Source organism: Saccopteryx leptura, chromosome 10 (genome assembly GCF_036850995.1).
Source record: "Saccopteryx leptura isolate mSacLep1 chromosome 10, mSacLep1_pri_phased_curated, whole genome shotgun sequence".
NCBI classification, from domain to species: domain Eukaryota; kingdom Metazoa; phylum Chordata; class Mammalia; order Chiroptera; family Emballonuridae; genus Saccopteryx; species Saccopteryx leptura.
In genome coordinates this window covers 10,066,412-10,091,520 of record NC_089512.1, presented here as the reverse complement: position 1 = coordinate 10,091,520, position 25,109 = coordinate 10,066,412, and the positions used below count along the sequence as shown (strand labels likewise).

At 51.0% G+C, this 25,109-nt stretch overlaps 1 protein-coding gene across 1 annotated transcript in view; it reads right to left on the bottom strand.

The window, feature by feature from the left end:
• CDCP1 (CUB domain containing protein 1) overlaps window positions 1-18,232 on the bottom strand; it is a 49,124-nt gene extending 30,892 nt beyond the window's left edge. The window contains exon 1 of the mRNA XM_066351260.1: window positions 18,009-18,232. Within this exon, the coding sequence (XP_066207357.1) occupies window positions 18,009-18,090 (82 nt within the window). The 5' untranslated portion in view covers window positions 18,091-18,232. The remainder of the gene's footprint in view (window positions 1-18,008) is intronic.
• Window positions 18,233-25,109: the final 6,877 nt, after the last annotated feature.

Sequence of the window (25,109 nt, the reverse complement as noted above, 5' to 3'; positions counted from 1 at the left end):
ATGGCTCTCTCTTGGGTGAGGAGCCTTTGAAATCTAGACACCAGGCCTGCCTACATAGCGACTCTAATGAACAGTCAACGAGTGCTTCTTATGAGCAGGCATTTGATAAATACTTATCCCCACAACCCCATAGGTATTGACATTAACATTTCATATCAATCCCGATTTTCACAGATGAAGACACCGGGGCTCACAGAGGCTAAGAAACTTGTCCAGGCCTAACTGATGACTGAGAGGCAGGGCCAGGCTTTGTCCCCAAACAGTCTGATCCTGGAGCCCAGCACCTGATAAATGACTATTCAGCAGAGCTGGTCCTGCCCAAGAAACTCCACACACTGCCAGGAATTTTTTTTGATAGGGAATGATTTGTTCTCACCAACAACGTTAATCAAGACGGAATGAAACGTTTCCGAGCGGCTGGCTCTCGGGGGGGATCTGCAGGATATTGAAAGGGACAGATGTTTGTCTGGAATGGTTAACCAGGCGCACCGCATCGATACAAACCATTTCAAAATAACCTGAAATGTTTGGAGTGTGGTTCTTCTTTTGTGTATATTTTTGGCAGCGAGAAAGAGAAACTGGCACGTTTGCTGGGGAGGGAGGGAGGTGTGGCCACGGGAGGCAGGTGGTTGAGTTGGTGACAAAAGAAAAGTAGCCGCGATTCAGGAACAAAGCACTGGGCGGAACGGGCTAGCGCCAGGTCTTGGCAGAAAAGCATCCTGCAGAAACCCCCGCCCGTGGGGCTCGCTTCTCCCGACCACCGTCCACGAGACTCGGGAGAAATCTGACCTAAGTTTTGGAGAGTTCCTCAAATTCCCATCTACCGAATTTCCTCCTCCTTTAGTTGGGTAGACCCAGAGTTTCTTTTAAAACATTCTATTACCTCCATAGCTCTTAGAGCGATCACAGAGGACAATAAGTAACACAAAGTTCAAAGAGCAATGTTAAATAAAAGAAACTCCTAGTCAATCTGACTTGTTAGAACAGGGGACTGTTACGTCCACCCAGTCACTCCCTACTCTTAATCCCCAAACTATTTAGAAATGAAATTTATCTGCAGTGATGCAAGTTCTTTACTTTCAAATGTAACAGAAGTAACAGAACAATCTCTCACAGGGCACATTGGTAATCAACTGTCTGCAGGGTTTGTGCTGTGAATTATTTTTCTGAAGCGGTGAAGGGTTTGCTGAGAACCACCCAAACCCTCCTGTTGTCTCTTCCCTCCTGTGATCACAGACACACGTCATGTTAGAGACCCACGACGAGGCTGGGCCACAGTCTGCAGCAAATGGACACATCTGCTTGTATAATGTGTTAACATACGGTATGTCTAAAGCCCTCTGGGACTGTGGCCAATCCAAGACACGGACTTTAACCCCACGTTGAATTGAATGGAGCTGGTTGGAGGGATGGTTTCAAAGAGAGCCACAGAGGTAATGAAAGCTGTGTGATGACAGCCCGGAAAGGCGGGCATTGCAGAGTTAAACAAATGTAAATCAGTTTATGGCCACTGTAAATAATTTACGATGATATACGCTAAAATGCCACAGGGCTAATTTAAATCACATGACCATTTACTGAAATGTTAAAAAGATTCATTTTGTCAGACCTTGAAGTCACTGCCGATCACAGGGACCGATGGGGAAGAATGAAGGGCAGATGAGGAAACCCGCCTGTCTGTCCGCCCGAGGACATGCGCAGAACGGTGGGCCGTGTTTCCCCTTCCCCACCTGCTAAAGGTTAGCAGTTACTGAATTTCTAATTTTCTTTAGTGTTCCCTAGAGTGCTGGGGTTTAATGGTCTCACCTTGACATCAGAGATTAAATAGTTGCTCAAGGCCTTCTGATAAAAAGTAGGGAGATAGTTAAACAAGAAAAGATTACCTGTTGTATAATTCCATTTATATCAAGTTCAAGATACAACCAATCTACACTGGTATGAGTGAACCTCTGGGGCCAGGTATTCACTAGGGAGGGGTAAGAGGAAGACTTCTGGGGCACTAGAATGATACACATAAATATACTTGTGTATATAGATGCACATATATATGTATTAACATATGTAAAATTTATCAAGGTGTACACTTAAGATTTGTGTACTTATTGTATGCCTCAATGAAACAAATTTTAGTTTATTCATTTTAGAGAAGAGAGACTGTTGGGCAGATAAAATATATTATGCTCACTTTGTTAAAGATGGCGCTGCCCACGTGGAGGCCGTCACCCAGGTGATAGTGATATTAATGTGTGTCTCTGTGGGCTGTGGGCAGGCAGGATCCTTGTAGCCTGGGGCTTGGTTTTAGGACTAAGCCTTTCCCACCCTTTCTGATGTGGGGTGGTACAATCCCATCATGCCTCAGATAAGTGACTTTGTATTAGAGACTTCCCTATTTTGTATATTGGATTAAAGGTCTGGATTTCTACATTATAAAATGGGGGCAGAACGGGAGCTTGCTCTCTTGGTTCCTGAGATTAGCTTTAGAGGAGAGAGAGCAGAGGGGAGAGGAGAGAGAGGCCATGTGAAGTAGGCCAGGAGAAGCAGCCAAGATGGTGGAGTGTTGAGTGAGAAGCCAGTTTGTGCAGAGTTTGTGCAGGGAGAAGGAAGGAGATGGGGAACAGAAGTGAATAAAATCTGGTGAGCTAGAAACCTTTGATTCTAGGAAACTCAGATAAGTCAGTGGCTTTGTGAGCACTGAATGTGAGTGGGTTTTGGAGCCTAGTGTGTGTTTTTACTTGCCCGCCGAGTGCAAGCTAGGATTAAAGATGATGGCCCATCAGTTTTTGGCTCCGTTGTTTCTTTACCGACTGTCCGAATCCAATGTGAACCTGCATGGGCCAGGCTGCTGTGATGATAGCCTTGGATACTGGCTTTACAGAGACACAGAGAGAGAGAGAGAGACAGAGAGAGAGAGAGAGAGAGAGACAGAGAGAGAGAAGGGGGAGGAACAGGAAGCATCAACTCCCATTTGTGCCTTGACTGAGTAAGCCTAGGGTTTTGAACTGGCAACCTCAGCGTTCCAGGTCAACGCTTGATCCACTGCGCCACCACAGGTCAGGCCGAAACAAATTGTAAAACTCAGAAAAATTATTGCTAACTATTTGAAACTTTCTCTGATGAGACCCTCAACCCTCCTGTCCCTCCGGGTAGGCGCCAAACCCACCGAGTGGGTCTCTGCGCCTGCGTAGTGCTGGGCATGGTGTCTCCTGACAAACCATTCGAAGTCTTTGCCCTTCGGAACGAGGTTCTGGCAGAGTCTCGTGGTTCTTGCTACAACAAACCGTTGTTTGCTCAGCTCTGCAGACGGAGGAAAAAGCCTGTTGGCTCCTGATTAAGTACATGGACCTTACCCGTGGTCTGAACCCTGATGCTGGGGCAGGAGCTCATGTCCCCCGGCCTTGTGACGGGGGGGGGGGGGCTGGTTGTGTCAAGACTGCCTCTAAGAACAGGGTTAGAGCCAGACACACTAGCACATTTACAAAGCAAGCCCTGGAACCGTAAGGTGTGCTTCATGTTTGTGTACAACGAGGCGGAGAAGGGAGGGTAAAAACATAAATTAATAGAGGAGGAGAACTCATCTTTCTATGACTCATGAATAAGCCCTACAAACTTTTTCGTTCTATTTTTTAATTGTGATAAAGTATACATATGTCACCTTTGCCACGGTAACCATTTATGTGCGGTCCACTGAGCACATTCACAATGCTGTGCGGCCGTCACCACCATTCATCTCCAGAACTTTGTCCACTTCCCAAATTGAAGCTGTCCCCACGACTGACTGCCCGCCCCCCAGCCCAGCCCCCCCAGCCCCCGGCCACCACTGTTCCCCTTTCCGCCCCCGTGAACCGGATTACTCTAGGAGCCTCGTATAAGTGGAATCATTCTGTATTTGTCCTTTTCTGTCTGGCTTATTTCATGTAGCATAATGTAGGTGTGCTTCGCTCTTAAACTTGAGAATTAATTGCTACTTGTTGATTTACATAACAGCCAAACATTAAGCTAAGCTACACCCTCTCCAATTCACAATATAATAATCGCTTGGCAAGAAGAGGGAGGACGTTCTCCTTAAACCAAAAATGATGTCAATAACTAGAAAACTCAAAAGATGGCAAAAGGCGGTGAAAAATAATAAGGAGCGTGTCTCCGAAAAGTGACGCTGTGGTCCAAGTGTCGCAGCCCGCTGGCTGTTAGCACCCAGAGACCTTTACTTTCCGTCCTTGGCCACAGCCTGCACGATGGGTTTGGCTTGGGGACAGGCAAGCTCAGCTACAGAGGAATGTTCTGACAGGACCGCATTCTTTGGTGATCAAGAACAATGTAGAAGAAAACTTTCTTACTTGTCTGAACATAAGCCATGAGCTGGCTAAACTAAATATAAGTTCAGTTTAAAACGAGCTCTTCCAGAAGCTTCCACCAGCCAGTCCCTTCCTAATTATTCATCATCTCTCAAAGGATAATGTGAGAGAGTCCAAGGTCAGGAGGTGGCAGGAAAATGTTCATCATTAAAACATCCGCCTTGGATTTGAGTTCAGCAGCAGCTTGGACAGTCCACTCATGAGGGGGGGGGGGGGACACACGGAGGACAGGAGAGAAGGTTCTACTGAGACAGAGACCTGTTCTGGGACCCCTTGAGTATCGATCCCCGTCACTCAGCCCGAGGTGAGTGACACTCCCTGCTTCATGAGCACGTCGCTTCAGTCCTTCGCTGGGCCACCCTGGGCACGCCACCTGATCTAGACCACAGGTGCCTCCTCTGTAACATCTGGCCAAATACACGAGCTGTGTGGGGCTTCTGCAGGTGTTGACACTACTAGACCATGTGTGTAACGCACAGAGGATGGGCTACCACCATTATCATCCCCACTGATGGGACAGAGCCCCCGAGCCTCCGAACCCTGTGGTAGGTAGGTAGGTGACCCCAGTGACCCACGTCCTATGGACTGCCATCCCCTGGAGTGTGGGAGGGACTGTGACTATGATGGATACCACTTGTGTGGCCCCGCTGCCTTTATCCTGACGGGCTGAATCAGTTGAGTCCTTAAAGGAGACTGGGCTTTGCCCGACGAGATTCAAAACGTGAGAAAGGGGTTCGACATGAGGAGGATTCGCTGCAGCTGATTCTGAAGACGGGAAGGGCCACGGAGCAAGGAACACGAGGGGCCTCCAATTGCCAAGAGCAACCCTTACTGTCAGCCAGCAAGGAACGGCGGGCCTCGGACTTCCAGCCGCACGGAACCGAGTTCTGCTACAACCGCGTGAGCTCAGGCGGGGACTCCAAGCTCTAGATAAGAAGGCAGCCTGGCCGGCATGTTGGTTTGAGCCTTGGGAGACTGAGCAGAGAACCCATTGGTGCCGTCGCTGGACTTTTGACCTACAGAACCGTGAGCTAATTAATGGGTGTTGTAAGTCACTAACTCTGTAACAACTTGGGACGCAGCAATAGGAAAGTCCTCCAGAACTTGTAACCAGATGGGGAACCAGTCAGGACCTGCGAAGCCACGCGGGGAAAGGTGTTTGGACAAGTCTGAGGTACTGCCTGGCGCCCCCGCCTCCCCTCTGAGCTGAGTTACCGTTACAGGCGGGTTGTGCCAAGTGGGTGGCTTTTTTTTTTTTTTTTTTTTTGTATTTTTTTCTGAAGCTGGAAACGGGGAAAGACAGTCAGACAGACTCCCGCATGTGCCCGACCGGGATCCACCCGGCATGCCCACCAGGGGGCGACGCTCTGCCCCTCCGGGGCAACGCTCTGCCGCGACCAGAGCCACTCTAGCGCCTGGGGCAGAGGCCAAGGAGCCACCCCCAGCGCCCAGGCCATCTTTGCTCCAATGGAGCCTTGGCTGCGGGAGGGGAAGAGAGAGACAGAGAGGAAGGAGGGGGAGGGGTGGAGAAGCAAATGGGCGCTTCTCCTATGTGCCCTGGCCGGGAATCGAACCCGGGTCCCCCGCATGCCAGGCCGACGCTCTACCGCTGAGCCAACCGGCCAGGGCTAGTGGGTGGCTTTTATGGCAGTAAACATGCACGAGGAGTTCTAACAACATTGTATTTACTATAAAACGTTAGTGTCCGGATACTAGAACGTGACAGGGAGGGAGGTGGGTGAGTAGGTTAGGGAGAAGAGGACTCTGGGCCGAGAGAGCTCATGGCTGGCCACCTCACCGAGACCTGTGGGCAGCTCAGACGAGGACCAGAGATCAGGGAGAGACCCAGTGGAGGCCTCGCCTCAAAACCCAAAGAATGCAGAAATGTTAGGCCACCGAGGGGCTGGCCCAGGTTCAAGGTTGGAGGGAGGGGACATCTAGGAGCGGTGGCAATAACTGACCAGCATCCATTTGTTCAGCATCTGCCACATGCTGAGTACTTTCTAATATGTTAATTTTCTTCAGGTGAACTGTTCAAATTCACAGCTGAAAAGATGCACAGCTGAGATTCAGACCCAGGACTGCCTGACTCCAAAGCCCACACATCTGCTGCTATTCCGAGATGTCCAACCTCAAGGTCACAGGCTGCTGAGCAGCCTGGGCCCAAGTATTCACCCCAGCCCTGGCTACGGAGGGCCAGATGTGGAGGAGACTCGTATCAGCGAGTAGCATTTGACACCTCCAACACAGAGAAGTGTTTTCTCTTCCTAACACCCACTCTGAATACCCATGCTGCCCTTTGCCTGGGTACAGACACCCCTAAAATCACAGCCTTCACGAAGTGGCTGCAGAGAGGGGGGTGAGACTGGTCTTTGGGGAGGTGGTGCTTAAGTCTACTTGTTTCTTCACTGCGAAGACCCAACCTCTTTTTGTTGTTGTTGTTGTTGTTTGTATTTATCTGAAGCTGGAAATGGGGAGAGACAGTCAGACAGACTCCCGCATGCGCCCGACTGGGATCCACCCGGTACGCCCACCAGGGGCGATGCTCTGCCCACCAGGGGGCGATGCTCTGCCCCTCCGGTGCGTCGCTCTGCCGCAACCAGAGCCACTCCAGCGCCTGGGGCAGAGGCCAAGGAGCCATCCCCAGCGCCCGGGCCATCTTTGCTCTAATGGAACTTTAACTGCGGGAGGGGAAGAGAGAGACAGAGAGGAAGGAGGGGGGGGGTGGAGAAGCAAATGGGCGCTTCTCCTATGGGCCCTGGCCGGGAATCGAACCCGGGTCCCCCGCACGCCAGGCCGACGCTCTACCGCTGAGCCAACCGGCCAGGGCCAAGACCCAACCTCTTGATCACTTAGGGCAGTGGTAGTGAACCTGGTCCCTACCGCCCACTAGTGGGCGTTCCAGCTTTCATGGTGGGCGGTAGCAGAGCAACCAAAGTATAAATAAAAAGATAGATTTAATTATAGTGAGTTGTTTTATAAAGATTTATTTATTTAGCAAAAATCCGACATAAAGTACTTGGTAAGTAATTATTATTATATGCTTTAACTTGCTGTAACTCTGCTTTATAAATTTTATAAAGTAAAGTTACTTCCCTATTTTATAAATCACCATTACTGTGGAACCGGTGGGTGGTTAGAAAATTTTACTACTAACAGAGATACAAAAGTGGGCGGTAGGTATAAAAAGGTTGACTCCCCCTGACTTAGGGGGACATGATTGGGGAGTGTGGGTGTGTCACCATCCCAGGAGCCAGGGCAGCCAACAGTTAATCTATCCTTCTGGTACACCTCCTGTTTCACGGACTAGGGATTAGTACCTTTTGTTATTATTGTTGTTTCCAGCAATCTTAAAGGGAGGGAGAGGTCTCAACTCACACAATGTGACATGGAGAATAGTAAGTCTTTGAATGAAGTTCTCTCAATGACCTCAGGTCAGGTCAATAAAGTGATTCCTCTGTCCACCGAGGCAACCTGGGAAAAACAGTTCAGCAAAGAAAGGCTGGCAGTGGTAGAGCGTCGGCCTGGCATGCAGAAGTCCCGGGTTCGATTCCCGGCCAGGGCACACAGGAGAAGCGCCCATCTGCTTCTCCATCCCTCCCCCTCTCCTTCCTCTCTGTCTCTCTCTTCCCCTCCCGCAGCCGAGGCTCCATTGGAGCAAAGATGGCCCAGGCGCTGGGGATGGCTCCTTGGCCTCTGCCCCAGGCGCTAGAGTGGCTCTGGTCGTGACAGAGTGACACCCCGGAGGGGCAGAGCGTCGCCCCCTGGTGGGCGTGCCGGGTGGATCCCGGTCGGGCGCATGCGGGAGTCTGTCTGACTGTCTCTCCCCATTTCCAGCTTCAGAGAAATACAAAAAAAAAAAAAAAAAAAGAAAGGCTGGATACTCCAGGAAATCTTTGGGGCACACAGACACAAGCTTTCCTCATCTAGTGGGACCAGGACAGCCCCCAGGAGGTGTCATGTCAATGAGGAGGGCCATTATGGAATCTGTTACATCAGAGGATGGTTCTTACATATGGAAGGTGTTATGTTAATAAAGTCAACCATCCCAGCGCAACAAGATGCTACCTCATTCTTCCAAATGGCCACGTATTAGGCCTGACCTGTAGTGGCGCAGTGGATAAAGCGTCGACCTGGAAATGCTGAGGTCGCCGGTTCGAAACCCTGGGCTTGCCTGGTCAAGGCACATATGGGAGTTGATGCTTCCAGTTCCTCCCCCTTCTCTCTTTCTGTCTCTCCCTCTCCTCTCTAAAATGAATAAATAAAAAATTAAAAAAAAAAAAGCAAAACAAAAAAAACACAAATGGCCACGTATTATCCCACGTACCACAGGGTGGATTGACCCAGGCTTCTAACAACATTCAGGTTGTTTACACACACACACACACACACACACACACACACACACACACACACACACACACACACACACACGGCCACTACGGAGGGCAAGGAGCAGAAGATGCTTATCTGGAGTTTCAAAGTGCCAGTGAGACACACCTTCCGGTGCCCAGGGTTCCTGGCTGGAGCTCCGGTTGCCTTCCCAGTGGCGGCGACCACCCACGGAGGCTGGAAGATGTTATTTCCAGGGCTCACTGGCTTGTGGCGGGCTTCTGCAGGATGACCCCAGCACTGTTTACCATTTGAAAAATGTCTTCCGTGTTCTGACTTGTTGAGAACTTTCTCCTGGCAGATTTAGCCCAAGGCTGAAGTGCCTGATCAGACAGTCAGCAACTTCCAGGCCAGTCTGGCCATCTTTCTCCACCTTTAGGCAGCGGGGGATTAAAGGCCGGTCCCTGCCAGGCTCCACGGAAGACCCGGCCCCGGCTCCCCAGCCTGGCGCTCGGCAGCCCTGTGTTGGTTTATGACCTCTGCTCACAGCAGAGCTGTGATCCTTCTCAGAAGCCCACTGGGGCATCTTCAAATTATTTCCTACACGGAATTGGACATGCATGCAAGTTATATAAAACTGGTCCGGTCAGTTTCTTGGTAGCAGGAAGTGTGTGTGTGTGTGTGTAGCTCATTCACAAACAACTTCTGTTTTTCACTAACAGCTGACATACAACATTATATTAGTTTCAGGTGCATAGACTGGCAAACAATTTTTTTTTTTAACAGAGAGAGAGTCAGAGAGAGGGATAGACAGGGACAGACAGGAATGGAGAAATGAGAAGCATCAATCATTAGTTTTTTCGTTGCGCTTTGCGACACCTTAGTTGTTCATTGATTGCTTTCTCACATGTGCCCTGACCGCGGGCCTTCAGCAGACCGAGTAACCCCTTGCTTGAGCCAGCGACCTTGGGTCCAAGCTGGTGAGCTTTTTGCTCTAACCAGATGAGCCCGCGCTCAAGTTAGCAACCTCAAGATCTGGAACCTGGGTCCTTCCGCATCCCAGTCCGACGCTCTATCCACTGCGCCACCGCCTGGTCAGGCTTGCAAACAATTTTTAAAAGCTTATTCTAGACTGAGAAAATTTCTTGCAGTTATTAATCTAGCAGCTTTACTTCTAGAAACTCCCCCCCAGATGTCCTCATCCATGCCCCAAATCAACTGCTTTGGGATAGTAACTAAAGCTCCATGCGTAGCAGAAGAAACCTAAGAATAAGCTGACTGGCTCTCAAGGCCAGCTGGTCACACAGACTCTGGCCTGGCAGGTCGGTCCAGGTTGTCCGCTGTTGAAAATCTCAGTGTTCTTCTTGGGCCCCACGCAAATCATCAAAGTAGTAACAACCCTTGTTAGCCAAGGGCTCTGTCCCAGGCCAGACGCCATGTTGAGTGAGTTACAGACCTTATTTCACTCGGACCTCCACGCCACTAACAGGTGCTGCCATCCTAATTTGGTAACTAAGGACACTGATTCTTAGGAAGGCTAAGTAACTTGCCCATGTGACTAGTGAATAAGTGGTGAAGCCAGGATTTGAACCAAGCTTCGTCTAACTCAAAAGCTTGTCAGAATGAGGTTTTGAAGAGCCTCATTTGTAGAGCTAGAAGGTAACTGTCATCCCAGGGAGATCTCTGCCCCTCTTTCACCACCGGTTTCTAGCCAGGAGTCTGAGCCTGCTGGGGTGCGTGGTTTGAGGAACGAAGAACTGCAGCCGTGAGCGAGAATCCGGAAGCCAGCAGGGACTGAGAGGCGCTGGGTCGGTGCCTCAGAGATGCTTCAAGGCGCAACTCCATGGGACTTATCAGCGGAGGTGGGGGGTGGAGGTGAGGACCCCTCACGAAATGTTTCCGAATTGTTCTCAGATTATACACGGCTTTAGCCAAACATCCTTGTCTGAAATACCATGAAGTCCCTGCCACCAGATCAGTAACAGAAGACGAGGGATCTGTTTGGATGAACCCGGCACATGCCTGGACATACAGCATCACAGCCCAGCCCCAGCTGGACCACACAATTGTCAAGTGTTGCAGAAGCTTCTTCATGGCTCCAAGTGTTGTGTGATATCACACAAGGCCAGGGTTCATCAACTTTCCACGTCCAAAGGCTCTGTGGTGTTTAAGTTGGGCTGTCGTCTTCGCCTTTGGGTCTGTCTACTTGGCCACTCCCTACTGCATGCCAGGGGCCAGCAGAGTCCCTACAGAACACAGGCATGTTCTGTGCAGCGAAGACCTCGGGTCCTGGGGTGAGGCAGACATGAACACGGAACGAATGGGATGTGGGTGGCCATGGAAACCACACGTCGAAGATGGTGAAGCCAGAAAGTGGAGGAGCCCAGATCCCTGCTTGGAGGAGATCCCCCGTTTGTGATCTACTGTGAGCAAGATGTAAACATCTATTGTGTTTGAGTCATCATATACATTTAGGTTAGTGTGTTACAGCAGCTTAAAGTGTGTTACACCCTAACCATTAGACTCATCAATGTAAAAAGTCAGTAAGAGCTAATTACTCATCAATATAAACATGAGAAGCTACCAAAGCCCACGCCTGTCTTCAGTCTTCTTGATACAGCGCTCATGGCATTCTGATCACTTAACCAAAAGTAAACATTTGAAAGGAAATTCAAAACGTTTCCCTCACCTATGGTTAGTTTCAACAAGAAAGAATACAGGAAGCAGCGAACCACAGAGTGGGGTGGTTAAGAGCCGGCACTCGGAGTCGAGGCTGCCCAGACTCACAGACAGCACCAGCTCGCACTAGCGGTGTCCCTGGGCAAGGTGCTTCACCTGTTACTCACTGTCCTCCATTGGGAGTCGAGGCTGCCCAGACTCAGACAGCACCAGCTCGCACTAGCGGTGTCCCTGGGCAAGGTGCTTCACCTGTTACTCACTGTCCTCCATTTAGTCTTTGGAACTTTCTGTATGAGCCCTTTGACCTGATCATTCCTCTTCCAGGAATTTCATTTACACTAAAACTCGTCCATATGCCCAACAAAGTCAATGGCAAGGATGGTCACTGAGGCTCTGTTTATGGTAACAATGGACTGCAAACAACCCATCAGTAAGGAGCTGCTTAAATATTAGGACTTGGTATTCCCACAAGAAAGAATATTACGCAGCTGTCAAAAAGAATGTGGCAGCTCCATATGTTCTCATATGGAATGAGCACCAAGATGGATTGCTAAATGAAAAAAAAACAGAAGGGGCACATAATATATAGTATATTTATACTACTGTTGGTATAAAGAAAGGAGGTATTGGCTCTGGCGGGTGACACAGTGGACAAAGCATTGTCCCAATGCACCAAGGTCATAGGTTCAATCTCTAATTAGGGCATCATGTCCCAGTCCACAACTAAATGGAACAATTAAGTGGAACAACAATTTGATGCTTTTCTTCCTATATCCCCTCCATTCCCCTCTACCTTCCTTTCATTCTCTCTCTCTCTCTCTACCTCTCAAATCAATGGAAAATTTACAACAAAATAATAAACAAAAAATATAAAAAAGGGAGGTATTCATAAACACCTACATGTGTAGATAGCTCGGAAGAAATCACGGCTCCCTCTGGGAGGAGGCCTGGGGTCAGAGGTCGCAGGGGATACACTTTTATCCTTGCACCATTTTGTACTATTTGAATTTTTGTTACCGTGTACAGGTAATTCTTTTTCTAAAGACAGTTTTAAAACTGTCTTTTAAAATTTGAAACATATACACATCCCTAGAACAAATTTGAACACAGCACTCAGTAAATGTTGATTTAAAAAAATAAAAATGGGCCCTGGCCGGTTGGCTCAGCGGTAGAGCGTCGGCCTGGCGTGCGGGGGACCCGGGTTCGATTCCCGGCCAGGGCACATAGGAGAAGCGCCCATTTGCTTCTTCACCTCCACCCCCTCCTTCCTCTCTGTCTCTCTCTTCCCCTCCCGCAGCCAAGGCTCCATTGGAGCAAAGATGGCCCGGGCGCTGGGGATGGCTCCTTGGCCTCTGCCCCAGGCGCTGGAGTGGCTCTGGTCGCGGCAGAGCGACGCCCCGGAGGGGCAGAGCATCGCCCCCTGGTGGGCAGAGCATCGCCCCTGGTGGGCGTGCCGGGTGGATCCCGGTCGGGCGCATGCGGGAGTCTGTCTGACTGTCTCTCCCCATTTCCAGCTTTAGAAAAAAAAAAAAAAATGTCCTGAGTGCAGGCACGGCCTCTAAGGCTAGCAAGCGCTGTCTTCAGGAGTCCCACTGTGCAAAGGGGCACGTGCACTGGTGTCAGACTCCCCAGGCTGCCACCTCAACTACACTACCTACCAGCTGGGTAGCCCTGGGCAGGTGACCTCAGCCTCTCTGTGCCTCTCCATGCAGGAAGGTTCCTAAGAGTACTCGCTTGAGGACAGAGAGCTTAATGACTACCAGGTCTACGCAAGGTCACCTTCCCAATTTACTTTTTCTCAGGAGAAAACAGCTTAGTCTTTATTATTCAGTAATTGTAGACCTGATGTTTCATGCTCCAAAGTTATTTTTGGCCAACATCTATTTAGGAAGGATATACTTATGTCTCCGAACACAACGCAACATTTTAAACAAAATGACGTGAAGAAGTTGCGACTAACATCGCAAATACAACAGGTAGGAGTGTCAGGAAGAAGTGGAGGTGTCCTGAGGGTCTAACAACGGGGGTTCTGTAAGTCAGCTCTCGGAAAGTGACTGGGAAAAACCCTGTAAGCGGTTTGGCGACCCGGAAGTGATGTCTTCTGTAAAATGCTCAGAAGAGCGCCTGTCACAGAGTAGACGCTCACTGTGTCAGCTATGACAAGTAGTAGCTATGACAATTATTATTTTAAAACACTGATGTACCGACTACAAACCCAAGGCTGCATCGAGGTGGGGCGAGGGGGGAGTCTTGGCTCTCCTTGCCTGGCTGGCTGGAATGTCACCAGCTGCCTAGGAGAAGGGGATGGGCTAATTACAAAGTTGTAGGAAGTGGTTTGAAATAACTTGATTGTGGGATAATTTTTATAATTTAGAATGAGAATTAAAGGGTGTGAACTTTTCTTAATCCCCCAGCGCTTTAGCTATGGCTCTTCTCTATTGGGGGTCTTGTCATCCCTCACTGCGCCACCCACCTTGACCTCAGTCACGGATCCTTCTGACCAGCGCACTCTGCACACTTCCCCTCCCCCCTCCCTGCGTCCAAGCCCGGTCAGCTCTGCTGAGCACAGTTGTAGGTGAGGCTGGACTGTGAGCCGCTCCTAAGGTTCTTGAGTGTCCACTAACATTGTTCAGACCTTGCTTGCTGAAAACTAAGGGAAGGGAAATGCTTCTTTCATAGATGCTGGAGAAACAATGGTGACGGCCTGGAAGATTGTGGGAAACGCTTTCACACACTGCTGGCCCCAATGTGCACCAGGACGACAGGACAACTCCCCACGGGGCAGCATGGAAACAGGCATCCAAAGCCCTAACACTTTTATTTTTTTCTAGTCTATTTATATATATATATAATTATATATATAATTTTAGCAACAGAGGAAGGGAGAGAGAAAGACAGGAACATTGATCTATTCCTGCATGTGCCCTGATCGGGGATTGAACCGGCAACCTCTGCACTTCAAGAGGGTGCTCTAACCAACCAAGCTGCCCGGCCAGGGCTCTCTTCATCTCAGCAATTCTGTTTTCAAAATTTCAGCCAAACAAAATAGCCAAGAATGTGCAGAACAGTATAACCACAAGAACACATTCTTGATATATCAAAATGGGATAATCCAACTCATACTATATTATAACCTTGTCACAAAGGTAACAACGTGTCTTGTCTTTACAGAATCTGTGCTACATAATTTTTAATGCCTTTTCACTGAACAGACCTATCAGAATTGATGTCCTCTATTGTTGGACATGTTCTATCTTTTGTAGTAAAAATGAAAAGCAACTTAAATGTACAACAGAAAGGAATGGTTAAAGCCATATAATGGGATGGTCCCATATTTGATTTTTAAACACACACACCCACACACACACAAACACACACAGACTGTGCACCAATATGACCAGGGTAATTTGCTCACAGATGACTTTTTCCATTTTAACCAAAATTTATTGCCAATGTTTATAAAATAACTATATATTACCTAAAACATTTAAAATATTGTTTTCAACTCCCTCTGCATTGAAGCCTGGCAGAACCTCTTGAAGAGTTTTGGGGTAGGCCCTGGCCGGTTGGCTCAGCGGTAGAGCGTTGGCCCGGCATGTGGAAGTCCCGGGTTTGATTCCTGGTCAGGGCACACAGGAAAAGTGCCCATCTGCTTCTCCCCCCCCCCTCCTTCCTCTCTATCTCTCTCTTGCCCTCCTGCAGCCAAGGCTCCATTGGAGCAAAGTTGGTCCAGGCGCTGAGGATGGCTCCATGGCCTCCAACTCAGGCGCTAGAATGGCTCCAGTTGCAGCAGAGCAACAGCCCAGATGGGCAGAGCATCGCCCCCTGGTGGGCATGCCGGGTGGATCCCGGTCGGGCGCATGTGAGAGTCTGACTGCCTCTCCTCTTCTCACTTCAGAAAAATACACACACACACACCAAAGAGTTTTAGGGGGTGGGGCAGGGTACAGTCATCACAGGTGATACCGCAGCATCCGACTCTAAGTCATGCAAACCTGTGGGGGTACAGGGGAGGGGGGACTCATCAGTCCTTCCAGCTACACATTCCAGACACCAGCTGGCAGCTCATTTGCACAGCTCATTTGCACGTGAAGAATGACAAGCACACACCCAGGGTGAGGGCACACATCATTGGAGATCTGCTCACACTTCTGGCAAGAAACAATGGCGGCAAGAATGAGGTCACTGACCCAGACCCTGGTATCTGAGTGGTTCTTGGAAAGCCACTAAGCTGAGGTTGTAACAAGGCCATAACTGCAGCTAAACCAGCCCTTCACTCTTGGAAGTGGGGGAGCGGGTGGGAATACCAAACTCACACAAACGCACCACACCAAGAAGCAAACTTCCCTTTACTCTGCAGCTCCACGGTGAGGCCAACTTCATTGTCCCTCTGCCGAGTCTTTGTTAAGAGTGCCACGGCTCTCTCTGTCTTTCTCTTTCCTTTCAGGACAGACTCCAGTAACTTCTCAAAGGTCCCCATGGGTGAGACCAAACCCGAGACTTGAGGCAAAGCAGATGTAATAGGTGACTATGCCAACCACGAAGGCATGGCCCTCAGTTCCGCATGCAATGTGGCCTCACAGGGCCGGTTTCTGAGACCAGAGAAAGGATTTAAGAACGTGAAATGGGAAAGTTCCTAGGCTTCCTTGTATTTACATACCAAACCATGAGACATGGTTCCCACAGTAGAGAACTTACTGGGAAGAGGACTCCACCTGAGCTCCGGGAGCCCAGACGGCAGCCTCCCTGGGCCACAGGGAGAAACCAGATGGCAACAGAAGCCAGTTCAGGACCAGCTGTTGTTCTTGTCATTAGTAATGCCTTGGTAAAACTGTATTCTTCTTACTGGATGACTTCTCAACTGTTATCACAAACAACCGGAAACATCTCAGACAATTCCCAGAATTTTAATTCAGCTCCCAAGTGGGCTGTGCACACATTTTTCTCACACATACATTCACACACATTTTCATTCGCTAAATTACTCTTTTCTTATTTTTATTTTTTATTTTTTTTTGTATTTTTCTGAAGCTGGAAACGGGGAGAGACAGTCAGACAGACTCCCGCCTGCGCCTGACCGGGATCCACCCGGCACGGCCACCAGGGGGCGATGCTCTGCCCCTCTGGGGCGTCGCTCTGTTGCGACCAGAGCCACTCTAGCGCCTGGGGCAGAGGCCAAGAAGCCATCCCCAGCGCCCGGGGCCATCTTTGCTCCAATGGAGCCTTGGCTGCGGGAGGGGAAGAGAGAGACAGAGAGGAAGGAGAGGGGGAGGGGTGGAGAAGCAGATGGGCGCCTCTCCTGTGTGCCCTGGCCGGGAATCGAACCGGGACTTCTGCACGCCAGGCCGACGCTCTACCACTGAGCCAACCGGCCAGAGCCTCTTTTCTTATTTTTATTTATTTATTTTTGCTTTGTAATCAGTATATTAAGGAGGCATTCATACATTAAAATTATTCTTTTATTTTTAAACTGGTTTTTTTCTTCAAAGGAAATCTTGAAAACTCAGTCTTGAATTACAATAATTATGTTCACAACATTTTTTTTTAACTATGTCTTAAAATGTTCTAGCTCCTGGGCAGAAAAGGAACCAGGAAGTTTTCCAGTCTTGGATTTATAATGACAGCTGTTACCGAAACGCCCATGTTCTCTTCGCTGGCTCAGTTTTATTCCTGAATATAATTTGCCCTGATTTACTTATGGGCCAAATACTAACACCCTCTTAGGTTCAGCAAAGAGTAATCAAAGACCCCAAATCGCTTCCTGGACAGCTCTTTACAAAACACAAAACTTGTGCTAGGCTCAGGAAAGGCCTCAAATCAAGCTCTTACAAGAAACCAGGTTATTGACTGTTTCAACAGTTCCAGCGTCCGCGGGACGCCTCCTCGCAGGCACCAGCAGCCTGGATCTGGTTGTCCCTCCCCCAACCGGAAAGACTCGAAATTCACGCACACAGCGGGGGCGCCGGATTCTGCCGACCCCCTTCTGTGGTCAAAGTCCACTACGCCTGGTGCGGGGAGCCGGGGACGGGAGACGTGGTAGCCTCCGCGGTTTTCTCCCTGGCGCTTTCATTTTCTATTCCTGGTCCTGAACTTCAGGGAGCGAGCATGAAGCGTGCGGAAACGGGACAAGGCGATCCGGTGGGTTATTCCAACACCCAGTCCCTGTTTCCTTGCACCTCTCCCTGATCCAGGAGAGGAGGTAGAAAGGGGCCAGAGAGAGAGAAGTTCCCTCCCCATGCGGGAGCCCCCGATAATCCAGGTAAACAGCCCCAGAGCGCGTGGCGCGCCACCACGGGCAGGTACCCGCGCTCGGCTTCCAGGCGCTCTTTCCTTTCCCGATCCGCGCCGGGCTCCTGCCCCGATCGCTGGGCTCCCAGCGCGGGGACACTCCCACGTGCCGCGGCTGGCGCCCAGGGCGAGGTCGCTCGGAATCTTGGAGGGCACGGCCACCGCGCCCCCAGGCAGCGCGCCCCGGAATCAGGCGGTCTCGGGGACCCCGCGCCGTCCGTGCACCCCGACTGCTCTGCTCCCGCCCCAACTCTGTATCCTCCGGCCCGGCGCCTCTCTGTCCCTTCCCCGGCTGACGCCCACTTGCCGGCCACCGCGGCCACTCTGCGGCGCGCGCACTCGCAGCCCCGCACTCACCCACTCCTCCCGGCAGGTGCGCGGCTCCCAGCAGCAGGACCCCCAGCAGAGTGAGTGTGATCCCGCAGTTCAGGCCGGCCATGGCTGCCGGGCGTCTCGGCCTCGAAGGGGAAAGCGACTGTGGCCCCTGGTTCGGGGCGGCAGCCGCGGGCGCCGGAGCCTGGCACCGGCAGCGGGGCGCTCCTCCTCGGTTCTCTCACCTGCGCGCAGGCGGGCCCGCCCAGGTTCCGCCCTGCGCCGCAGGAGTTCGAGCTGGCCGGACTTGTCCCCTCCCTTCTCCCCTCCTCCCCTTCCTGCTTCAGCACCTGTCTCTGCCCGCCCAGATGCTGGGACTTGTGGCCACCTTCCCGGCTTAGTCCTCCCTCTCAAGGCTGAGGGTGATCAGATCATTTCGTCTAAAGGCATGGTGGTCGCGCTTGGCGGAAGCCAGTCTGCCTTCCGAAGGAGGAGGCCACTGTGTTCCACATTTTAAACGGGAATACTAGTGGGTCACCCAGCCCTGGCTTCCTCCTCCGTGCTCTCTCCTCTGCTACCTGACTTGGGCGGAGGCGCACTGGCCTTGAAAGCCGGTGCCCCTGCTGCGAGCCGGCCACCTACTCCCCGGACTTCCCCAGCAGTATTTCTTTTTTTTTTTTTTTTCTTCACAGTTTATAATGTTTTCTTTTTTTTTTTTTTTTTAATTTTTTTTTTAAATTTATTCATTTTAGAGAGGAGAGGGAGAGACAGAGAGAGAGAGAGAGGAGAGACAGAGAGAGAGAAGCGGGAGGAGCTGGAAGCATTAACTCCCATATGTGCCTTGACCAGGCAAGCCCAGGGTTTCGAACCGGCGACCTCAGCATTTCCAGGTCGACGCTTTATCCACTGTGCCACCACAGGTCAGGCCCCGGCAGTATTTCTAACGCTCACAGCAGCCCTTCCACATTACAGGGGGAACAGACTGGCTGCATTACAACCTGCCCAAGGTCTCTGGGCCAGTGAGTAAGCTAGAGGCAGGATTTGACAGCACAGGGTGGGTTTTCTACAAATGGACTTGCTTTGTTAAATTTCTGAAGAACGAACGAACGAAGGAACGAATGAATGAATACACAAGGCTGGAAACAGCCAAGAGAAGAAACCTCCACGGGTCCACAAGGGCACCTCTCTCCAGTTGTGAGTGGAGTAGTGTGTGTGGTATGGGCAGGCGGCATTCAGGCCAATTGCTGGGCTGAGAAAATGAATGGCACTTTTTCCTCTCCCTCCTCCCAGCTGCAGATGTGCCTCTGTCTCTGGCCTCTGTGGTTTCTCCTTCCATCCTGTAAGCCACACACCAAGTTCAGGGCCACAGGGAGAGGCAATGGGTGCTTTATGGACTCTAGGGTTTTGCCCAAATGACTCCATGGGCCCTCTGAGACCTGCCTGTGCCCCGGGGCAGCCAGAGGCTGGGTCAGGATCATCCGGAACAACCCGGAAGGGCTGGGACATGAACCAGATGTGCAAAGCATCCGCCTACCGTTCAGTCCCAACTTCTGTTTAATTCTTGGTGGAGCTGAGCCTCTCCAGGCTGCTCCTACTCTCGTTGTGAACAAGGGTGAGACATCATCTCTTAGGAGCTTCGTTCCCTTCCTTCTCTGTGCCCTCAGTGACAAGAGGAGAGCAAACATCTGCGAACAGGGAGCTCCCAGTCAGCGAAGGAGGCAGAGATGTCTAGATGGGGACATGACCCCTCCTGGCCTCTACCTATGACAGGGACTGCGTTGTGAGCTGGAGGGCCTCAGGGTGTACCTTCTAGTCCACGTTCTCCATCAGGCAGATCGATGGGGAAACGGAGTCCCAGAGGGAAGGAGGAGGGTGAAAAAAGTAAGGGGGCACTTGGTTCTCCCATGGAATTGAGGGCTAATTCATTCAAGAGAAAGAAATCTCAAGAAAATCTGACACCCTTTGAAAATGTTGACGTTGGCCAGGAGAGTGGAGGCAAACTTTGTCTGTTTTCCTAATGCTAAGCAGGTGTTCCGCACACCAGCCCCTTTCCCTGGTGTTCAGAACACCACTGTTTTCCAATATAAAACACAGCCAATCTACCAAGTGAGTGGAAGGGTAGAAAAAGGGTACTTTTAGACACCCAAGATCTAAAACAAGAATCAAAACAAACAAACAAACAAACAAAAAACAAGGAAAAACTCCAAAACACCTCAAACAACAAACTCACATACCTTTTCTCAGGAAGATATTGACACCATTGGAGCATGTGTTCCATTAAAACAAGAAATGCATGAAACACAGAGAGGAGTGGCTACAGGTTGATGAGGCTGAACCGAAGGACAAGAATACAGAGTTACAAATAGAAAACCAGGTGTGAAGAATGGTTTTTTAGGTTTATTTAGAATGAAGAAAGAAATCCCAACAAATTACAACTTTGAAAAAAATTGGAAAATATCACAGACGTCACAAAATTCAGAAAAATGACGTACTATCTTTACTATAATGCACTGGTACAGGTCGATAGCATTCAGTTCTTCAGGTCATTTCCCCTCGCTGATGCAGGTTGCTGTTTTTTCTGGAACTGCCAGACTTCATCATGAGAAGATGCATCGGATAAACTAAGATGCAGTCCTGATTTATTTAGAGGCATAACACATATGAAGTCACACACAGAAATGTTCGTTGTTCCTAGAAACATTGTAGTGTTGTGCCTACAAATGCAGGAATTCTTACAAATTCTATGAGTGTGACTCCTATGAAATGTAAGGAACAAAATAGTACGGTACATTTATAATTTTACATGCTGTATTATCCATTTATTCCTGACCCCTCCACCAAAAAAACAAACCCCCTTGTTTTTGATAAAGGCTCTTGCATTATAAGCCTTTATAGAAAACTGAATGGTCTGCTTAACACTTTAGTTTTTGTCATTGGAAGAATTTTCCACAAACTGGCTCTACCCATGTCAAACTTGATTCCTCCTCCTCTGCTGCCTACATGGTTCTGGTGTTAGGCCCTGCACGGCCGGTTCATAATGTGATACCACCTCTGGTCTTGCTTCATTTGGTCATCTCAAGGGTGAGTCAGGCCAGTGGTTGAGAGAAGTATTCCTGGAAGCCACTACTCCAACATCAGGACAAGCAATGACTTAACTGCAAAGGAAAGTGACTACAAATTGCGTAAATATATCCCACCGAACCCCAATTAAATGTATCCCCAATTCAGCTTCCCTGCAGCTGACCCCAAAATGCCCACAGCTACTCCGTGATGCATTGCATGAGGGAGCGTGTTGGAGGGAAGGTGGGAGGAAGGGGGAAGTTTTTTTGCAATTATAATGTGTCTTTGAAAATTTTACAAGGAGCACCGACCGGGTGAGCACATGCCCTTGGAAGGGGCTGTAGAGTGACATTGGAGCTTTCTTAGCTTCATGGTGGGCCTGCCTCTGGACACAGGAAGCACAAGACCCAGCCCAAGGGAGAAGCAAGGATCTTCCCGGGTGATGTGCACTGACTTAGAGCGCCCGGAGTCCAGACTGAGTCAAGTGTGTGGCCGGGGATCGTGGTGGGGGATCCCTCCCGAGTGAACAGACGGAGAGAGGAAAAGCGAACGAAGCCGTTACTTTTGTTGATGAGATCCTGAAATTAATCAAGGTGTTAGGCGGAGACGCGCACACCCCGTACGTCTGCAGACCTGTGCTCTCCAATGCGCCTGAGCCACACGCAACTGAGCAACCAGAGACCAGGAGCCTGCTCAGGGAGGTGACACGCCAGTCCTGGCACCTGCCTGGATTGCTACACGAGAGACAGAAGCTTTGCTTTTTGAAGCTTCTGTGCTTTGGGCTTCCAGTCACTTGAACCTCATTAAGGCAAGCGTAGGGGATTGGTTTGGGTGCTGTGGGATGTTGGCGGGACAGCAGACCCAAGGGATGCACTGCAAACAGGAACCTGACCTCAGTGAGCTGGTGGGGTGCGATGGCTCAGCAACTACCGAGCCTGCCGCCAGGTGTCCTGGGTTCGAATACAGGCTCCACAACTCACCGGCTTGGGTAACTCATTCACCTCGATGTGCCTCAGTTTCCTCGACCATAAACCGAGGCTATGCCGGGCATCCTTCGTAGGGTGTTGGAAAGATCAATGAGATAATCTGCGTAACGCATTTAGCACACAGCAAATGCACAACAGAGTTGGCTGAGATGGCCTTTGCCAAGGGGGTTTGGCATGAAAGAGTGGGTTTTGGGTTGACAGGGATGGAAGCCTTGGAGGGAAGAGTTCTAGAAAGAGAAGGCTGGAGACAAACTTCTTCACAGTCTCATTCAGCATGGAAGTGTCAGCTCCCTCGGCGGGACGTTGTCTCTGCTTCACTCATCTTGATGTTCTGGATGCTGAAAACTGCGCTGGGTGCACAGCCAGCAGTCAACACATAGCTGAGCCCTGACTGGGTTCACTAGCTGATGAACGTGCAGGTTGCCCAGCCAACTCGGCTGGCTGAGCCTGGGGCACCCCTTGAAATGAGGGACCCCGAAAGAAAGAATGCACACACAGTTCATTTAAAAAAGGGTGGGGCGGCCCTGGCTGGTTGGCTCAGCGGTAGAGCGTCGGCCTGGCGTGCGGGGGACCCGGGTTCGATTCCTGGCCAGGGCGCATGGGAGAGGCGCCCATTTGCTTCTCCACCCCCACCCCCTCCTTCCTCTCTGTCTCTCTCTTCCCCTCCCACAGCCGAAGCTCCATTGGAGCAAAGATGGCCCGGGCGCTGGGGATGGCTCCTTGGCCTCTGCCCCAGGCTCTAGAGTGGCTCTGGTCGCGGCAGAGCGACGCCCCGCAGGGGCAGAGCATCGCCCCCTGGTGGCAGAGTGTCGCCCCTGGTGGGCGTGCCGGGTGGATCCCGGTCGGACGCATGCAGGAGTCTGTCTGACTGTCTCTCCCCATTTCCAGCTTCAGAAAAATACAAAAAAAAAAAAAAAAAAAAAAAAAAAAGAATGCACACACAGTTCATTTAAAAAAGGGTGGGGCCCCTGGCTCCCATTATGAGGTCGTTGTGACTTAGGCCAGGTGTCTGGCAGCCACCCTGGCCTCGTGGGATTGGCCACGAGGCTCTTGAGATGAGGAGATTGGCCAGTGTCCGGTGTCATCCGGCTTGAACAGAGGGTGGGAGGAACATCTGTCTGAATCAGGCAGCCTCTCCGAGACTTGGCTCGCCAGGCAGTTAGGCAAGTCAAACACAGTGGAGATCCTTTTGGTGCCTGAACAGCCCTGCCCGTCTGGGCGATGCCAGCTCCTCACTGAGGGAGGAAGGGACTCCGTCGTGGTGTGGGGAGAGAGGCCCCTTTGTGAGCCTAGAAATGGAGGAGCTGCTGTGGTCTGGTGCTGAGAGAGGTAGGTGTTCCTGTGGATGACTTACTCTGCCCCACGGGCAACCACGTGGTGCAATTTCAGTCCGAGGATTAGTAAGACAAGGTAGAAATGTCCTGAGGGGCAGCAGCTGGGGGTGGGGGTTGAGTGAATGTGGTTCTGCAGGACTCAGGAAGTCTCCAGAAGGCAGCGAGCACCTTCTGTCATCCGGCCAAAGTTATGTGTAGACCGGGCAACCACACTCCTTCACCTCCCCAAATCGTGCCACCTAGGAAGTCAAGGTCAAAGGTCAGGGGGCCAGTGGGGGAAAAGTGGAGCTGGGGACGTGTGTAAGTCACTCGCCCGCAGGGTACAGGGGCCAGGCCCTGCCCTTCCCCGAGAGCACCACCCTCGGATATGATCCATGCCCTCGTCAGGCCCCTGCCTGCCTGCCTGCCAGCCAGCCTTGCTTCTTTCTCTTCTGTTTTCACGTGGAGTTTGGGAGGAAAACAGTCTTAATCAGGGCTCTTCTCCTCCTGGAGAGGGAACGGACTCATACAGCCATTGGGCCGGAGGTCTTGGAACTCATCCGAGTGCCACCTCCCGCTGGATGGAGTCGCAGAGAAGGGACGTGACAGGTCACACTGCACGTGACTTTCAGAGTGGAAGCCAGGTGGCCACCTGGGAGCCCATCAGCTCTCCTTCCTAAGAAGTGCTGGTCCCACTCTGCCAGCACACCTGGGGGGCCAGCGGGAGTCCCCGTGCTCCCCTCCTTCCACCCCCCGGGCTGCCACTCGACCCTTCGCAGCTTGGCCCCCGCCCCAGAGCTCTGCTGAAACGTTCCTCCCCAGACTGGCCAACGTCTCCACCTTTGAACACCAGGTCTGGTGACAGGGGGAAGGCTTCCGAAGGAAGAGGGGGGAAGGGTTATGGGCTGAGGCTCCGAAACTCCCCTCCTGCCTAGGACTGGTTCCGGAGCTGGGAGGGACTGGGGCTGGGACTAGGACTGGTTCCGGGGCTGGGAGGGACTGGTTCCGGAGCTGGGACTGGTTCCGGAGCTGGGAGGGACTGGTTCCGGAGCTGGGAGGGACTGGGGCTGGGACTGGGCTGATCAGGCCCGTCAGAGATTTCAGGGTAGCTCGGCCGGGCAAAGACAGGGTTAACCAAGCAACATGGAAGCATCGGTTACTGCTTTTGCCTGGTGTTCCCTCCCCCACCACAGTCACTTAAAGGGTGAAGACCCCATATCCTTGGGCGGCTCAAATGCACTCCTCTGGGCAGACCTCCACTCTGTCCCATCCATCTACACGTGGGCTCTGACCCCCTCCCTCTGCTGTGCAGCGATGGGCCCGTGGCTTTGCTGGCCTGGCCAGTGCACCCGTTTGCTTGAATGAGGAGCAGTGGGGAAACTGGGACTGGCCTCATCTCCTTTGTCACTGGAATTTCTTGTCTTATGTAAAACTTTAAACATACACAAAAGTAGAGAAAAATAGGACCATGGACCCCCAAGTAGAAAACCTCTGCCCAATCCTCACCCCACCATCCACTGTTCCCACTTCCTGTATTACCTGAAACAAATTTCAGAGACCATATCATTTCATCTGCAGAATGTTTTAGTAGGTTTCCCTAAAAGACTGGGAGTCTTATTTTTTTGTGTGGCAAAATAAACATACCCTAAAATGGGTCGTTCTGACCATTCCCAAGTGTATGGGTTCAGTGGCATTAAGCTCGTCCACATTGCTGTGCAGCCATCACCGCCATCCGTCTCTAGAACTTTTTCATTTTCCCCAAAGGAAACTCTGTCCCCACTAAACAA